We start from the raw sequence: 5,871 nt of genomic DNA, 5'->3' as shown, positions 1-5,871 counted from the left end.
TCACCATACCAACTTGACAGGATGATTTATTAAGAGAGAGCAAATATTATTAATATATTATGAGAATAATATAATGAATAATATATTTGTTATTTGATTAATATAAGTCATAGAATTAATTAGAATTAATTTGGTGACTTAAAGAGATTAATTAAATAAAGGGGTATAAACTATCAATTGTTTGATAGTTAAGCTTTAGACTGTAAATCCATTGGGATATGCTTTGGACTAATTCTAAGAGGGTTAGGATAGCCAAAATCGTCCAAAGGCTTATCTATGGAATGGATTTGGATAGCCTTAAGAGAAGATTATCCAATTAGGGTTTAGGTTGTAACCCTTAAGGAGTCTACAAGTATAAATAGACCCCATGGCATAGGGAATTTGATACATCTCAAAAAGTAAGAGAACCCTGGCCAAATTCCTCCCCTCTCCTCTCTCCTAAATCATTCTTCTTGCTATTGGTGTTTGTAAGCCATTAGAGGAGTGACATTTGTGACTCTAGAAGCTCCAAGACCTCAAGATCAACAAGGAACTCAAAGGTATGATTCTAGATTTGTTTCAATGTTGTTATTTAACCTAATTAGTCATTAGAAGACTTGGATTCAAAGCATATTTATTAGAAAGCCTAGATCCAAGCATTAGGGTTTTTCATGCGCACATAGGAAAGTTCTTATGGCTAAAACCCATCAGTTTCAAGGTCTAAACCTTGCATGAAAGGGCTTCTAAAATTCATCTAAAGGCTTTAGGGGTGTTTAGTTAGCATTCTAACACCATGAATCATGGAGTTTACGGCCCAAGAACAAGCCTTGGCCGTAAACTCTTAGAAATCCCACAAATGATGTGTTTAAGGCCCTTAAACTATTTTTGGTTGGTCCTTTGATTTATTCCAAGGCTTTTGGTGGTGTTGGATGGCTTTCTAACACCTTAGAATTGAATTTATGCCTTGTTTTGGGGAGTTTACGGCCCAAGCACACACCTTGGCTGTAAACTCACATAAGTCCCTCAAAAGTCATGTTTCAAGTGTCCAAATGCTAAAACCAATGTCCTATAATTCATATCTAAGCCATAGTAGTGATTTGGAAGGGTTTAAGGGCATGAAAAACCCCATTTACATGAGTTTACGGCCCAAGCTTATGCCTTGGCCGTAAACTCCTTCAAATGACTCAAAATCAAAGTTTTAAATGTTTTAAGTCCATATCTTGAAGTCCCTTAGCCATATCTAAAGTCCAAATGAGTTTAGGAAGGAGTTTAAGGGCTTAAAACCCTTCAAATTGGTGTTTACGGCCTAGGCAGCCTCCTAGGCCATAAACTCTCATATGATGTCCTATTTCATGATTAAATGTCAAATTTAGAAGCCAAATATGCTATAGATTAAGGCTAGGAAGGTACTTTAAGGATTTGAGGCCTTAAAATTGAGTTTTGGACCCTTAATCTTTGGATTTAGGAGAGAGGTTAGAGAGAGAGTAGAGAGAGAAGGAAAAAGCTTCAAATGAGAGGTTAAACACGTTTATATAGTTCCTAAAACTTAGACACGGTGGAATTCTACCCGATACTGGCCTTAAACGATGCTTTAGGTCGCACCCGATTGAGTTTTCGTCACCCGGCGAGGATATTTCTAAAACTTATGAAATAAATGTTTTGGGCTAAATTCATGAGTTCCTAAATGATTTGGACCCTCATTGAATGATAATAAACATATAATTTTAGTTAACTAAACCCAAAAACGATATCGGGACATTTTGATCTCCGACGAGTTATACGGGTAGAATGGGTTTTCGGCGATGAACAACTTCGGGTTGTTACATCGTACGTCAAGGAAAAGTTAAACTACAGTTATAGATATGGGTTTCTTTTAATGTGACTGGTAGATTCTCACATATATCTTCCTGCTTAATCTATCCAAGCTTCGTATTCTCAAGCTAAACAGAACAATCTAGTTCAAGAATTCTCAAGTATCTAGAATCCTTAAGTTCATGTATACCTACTCAAGTCCATTTAAATCTTTCATGCCTACCAGGACATCGAACACAGAGCCTAGACAATTCAACTTTGGTACATTGCACAGATCCAAATTGCATGTTATCACATGAATATATCACTTCCTATCACAACACCTAGAGAAATATGCTACTGAAAGAACACTATTTTAGGATTTTTTTTTATTTTGTAATTGTTTTGTTTGATTTTTGTTTATTTCTCCCCCAAAGTTTGTGCATGGGTGAGAATGAAAACTAAATGCACAAATTTAAACTATCCTAAAAACAAAAGTTAGTCCTCAAAGCGGATCATTTTGAAAAATGCCACAAGCACATCGAATCGAGCTTTGTTAAACGATTTTGTGAGCAGATCCACCACATTATTAACAGTGGGAACCTGTTCCAACCGAATGAGTGAACAGTCAAAACAATATTTGATAATATGCACTTTAATGTCAATGTGCTTGGTTTTTGAGTGCTGGACTGGATTTTTAACATTTTGAATTGCAGCCTCATTATAAAAAAATAGGGGTTTCTAGAAATTTTAAACCGTAATCCAATAGCTGATGTTAGATCTATAGGACTTGAGAAAAAAAGGCAGAAGTAGCGACATATTCCGTCTGCGACGTTGAGGTTGAAACTGTATGTTGTTTCTTGCACTGCCAGGACACCAGCCGATCTGCAAGAAATTGAAATCCCCCCGACGTTGATTTTGCTGTCAAGCTCACATCCTCTGAAATTACTGTCAGCAAAAGCATATGAATCAAATTTAGAATTTTTCAGACACCCAGACCCAATTTTGGGCTGCCTTTGAGATACCAAAAAATTCGTTTGACAGCAGTTAATTGGGAGAATTTAGGATTAGCTTGGTAACGTGCGCACTGACTGACCGCGAACATGATGTCTAGACTGCTCACGGTCAGATACATCAGCGATCCGATCATCAATCTGTATTTAGTTTGATCTACGGAAACGCCATTATGATCAGGAGTCAACAAGGGTCGCTCGCCCAAGGCAAGTTTTGCGTCTCTCAACCCGAACTTCTCTAGCATATCGTTAACTTACTTGGCTTGATGAATCATGATCCCAGTTGAATCTTGTTTGACCTGAAGACCCAGTAACATGGTCATCTCTCCCAGAGAAGTCATCTCGAATCTCTTTTTCATAACGGCTTCGAACTCCTTTCATAACTATAGACACGTTGACTCGAATATAATGTCAACGACATATATTTGCACCAGAATCTGATCAGCACCAACATGCTTAATGAACAAGGTTTGATCGATTGTTCCTCGTGTATATCCATGCTCGAGCAAGTACTTTGTTAGAGTTCCATACCACGCCCTTGGAGCTTGATGTAACCCATATAAAGCCATGTCCAACTTCTAGACGTGATTCGACAAATTTGAGTTGGCAAACCGAGGAGGTTGAATAACATATATTTCTTCCTTCATAGTGCCATACATGAAGGATGTCTTGACGTCCATCTGGTAAACCACGAAGTTCATGTAAGTTTCATAAGCAAGGAAAATGCGAATGGCCTCCAAGCGAGCAAACGGTGCATAAAATTCCGTGTAGTCGAGACCCTCTATTTGCCGGAATCCACGAACAACCAATCGCGCTTTATTCCACACAATAACCCCTGAATTATCTTGCTTGTTATGATACACCCATCGCATATCAAGGGACTTCTTGCCTTTAGGTAAGTCCACCAGTTTCAAAACCCCCAACTTTTCGAACTGATTAAGTTCTTCATGCATAACATCAACCCAGCTGGGCTCATTCAGTTCCATATCGACATTATTTGGCTCTATTTGAAAGATGAAGCAGGAATAGATACATGTATTGACGTCTCCACTCTGACTTCGCGTTCTAACATTATCACCCAACTGGCCGATGACATTTTCGATCTGGTGATCACGTTGAGTTCTTGTGGGAAGCTCTTGGCTGATGTCATTGAGCGTTACAGGAAGGTTGTTGATGGTGATTGGTCTATCATCCGCTGTATCAGACACCTCAGATGATCTGAAATCATTAGAAGTGATGGTCACATACTCGTTAGCAATCGACTCTGGAAAAAGTAACTCCATGAAAGTCTGAGTTGCAGCAGAAGTGTCTTTAGTCATGAAATCTCTTTCTTCAGGCCTAAGAGGAGTGGCTTCAGCATCGGGATCGGTTCTCTGGCATTGCGAACCAGGATAAGTACTTGTAACAGCTTCATCCACTACAGGAGTCGTAGAAGGAACTAATGGTGGTCTGTACACATCATCTTCTTCTTCATCTTCAATAACTTCCTTCGAGCCAGAGCAAGAACCAGAGGAATCATTTGAACACATATTTAATGATTTTAAAAGAGATGTGTAATCAAATAATCAATACAGACCGACTCGGGCGTCTGTGTCGTTCTCCTCCAACCAGAGCATGTCATAGGATTCCGCAATTTGCTTTGTTTTCTTGTTGTCGACCATGTACGCCATGCAAATAACATAGCCCACAAAATAACAATCATCAGCCTTGGCATTGAATTTGCAGTTGGATTCCAGATGAGGGAGGGTGCAAGGACAGCCAAAGATACGAAAATGACTAACAGATGGCTTGTGACCGTAGAGAATCTCGTACGGGGTCTTCATCTGAGATTTGTTGATCAGAACACGATTTTTAACATAGAACGCCGTGTTGATCGCCTCGGCCCAAAAGAAAACTAGAAGTTTAGAGTCACATAACATCGTCCTTGCGGCGTCTTGTAGTGTTCGGTTCCGTCGCTCAGCAACACCATTTTGCTGCGGTGTGCGAACGGAACTGTATTGACGAGCTATCCTTTTTCTACATAACAATGATCGAGAACAACATTCTTGAATTCTGTCCCATTTTCAGTTCTGAGCTCCTTCACCCGATGATTGGTCTGGTTCTCAATCATTACCACAAACTTCTTAATCTGGTCAACAATCCCAGCCTTGTTAAACAAGAAGAAGACCCACGTGAACCGCGAGAAGTCATCTATCACTACCAAGCAGTATGAATTTCTGTTGATGCTGAGGACGTTGACTTGACCAAATAAGTCCATATGCGACAATTGGAGCACCTGGTTGATCGAATTAACCTGTTTTGGCAAGTGTGGCTTTCTGTGATGTTTTCCTTGAGTTCAAGCCACACACTTTTCAGACGTGATGAAATCTTTGACAGGAAGTCTGTCCACCATTTCATTCTTTGCAAGTCGATTCAAGCTCTTTGCATTAGCATGTCCGAGTCATCCTTGCCACAACATAGCATTGTGCTCAGAAACTTTTGAGAAGAGGCAAGTGACTTGTTCAGGAAGATTGTTGTTCATGTCAATGATATATGCATTGCCGTCCCATTTACATTTTAAAAGAATCCATTCATCAAGGATGACAATGCCTGACTTCAATATTAGACATTCCTTATCAGTGAAATGCGTCGAGTAGCCCTTGTCACAAATTTGAGAAACACTCAACAAATTGTGCTTTAACTCGGGTGCGTAGTTGACATTCTCGAAGCTCAACATTCCATTAGAAACTGTTCCTCTTTGACTAATCTTTCCGCCATCCCCTCCCGCAAAGGAAACATATCCCCCATTAAAATTTTGAATGTTGTACAACTGGGAAATGTCACCTGTCATGTGCCTGGAACAACTGCTATCAACATACCACAGTTTGACAACATTCCTCTGCAGCTGTTCCTGCACAATGAGCGGGATCATTTAGATTTGGGGACCCAGGCCATTACAACCCTGGGTTTACCCTTGACATTCACAGATTTATCCTTGTGATTTTTCAATTTTGAATTACATTCAGATGCATCGTCAGAAAATGACGATGATTGGACAGTATAGATTTGGGCACCCACTAATAATTAGGTTTTGAAGAATTCACAGGTG

The 5,871-nt window shown here is 39.6% G+C and overlaps 1 protein-coding gene across 1 annotated transcript; it reads right to left on the bottom strand.

Moving 5' to 3' along the window:
• Window positions 1-4,348: 4,348 nt before the first annotated feature.
• LOC145049387 (putative mitochondrial protein AtMg00710) lies at window positions 4,349-5,040 on the bottom strand. The gene is made up of 2 exons (XM_078997802.1): window positions 4,904-5,040; window positions 4,349-4,799 (listed from the first exon to the last, which is right to left on the bottom strand). The coding sequence occupies exons 1-2, from the start codon at window positions 5,038-5,040 to the stop codon at window positions 4,349-4,351; spliced, it is 588 nt and encodes a 195-aa protein (XP_078853928.1).
• Between the last annotated feature and the right edge of the window lie 831 nt (window positions 5,041-5,871).

The sequence above is a fragment of the Lactuca serriola genome, chromosome 5 (assembly GCF_051521515.1).
Source record: "Lactuca serriola cultivar US96UC23 chromosome 5, Lser_US96UC23_V15, whole genome shotgun sequence".
NCBI classification, from domain to species: Eukaryota; Viridiplantae; Streptophyta; class Magnoliopsida; order Asterales; family Asteraceae; genus Lactuca; species Lactuca serriola.
The sequence above is the reverse complement of the archived record's forward strand: the minus strand, read 5'-3'. Positions and strand labels throughout refer to the sequence as shown.

Coding starts and splice junctions, on each gene's coding strand:
- LOC145049387 (XM_078997802.1), bottom strand. CDS start 5,040: ATGGACTTATTTGGTCAAGTCAACGTCCTCAGCATCAACAGAAATTCA. Junction 4,800..4,903: donor ATTGTTGACCAGATTAAGAA/GTTTGTGGTAAT, acceptor ATTGTTATGTAG/AAAAAGGATAGCTCGTCAAT.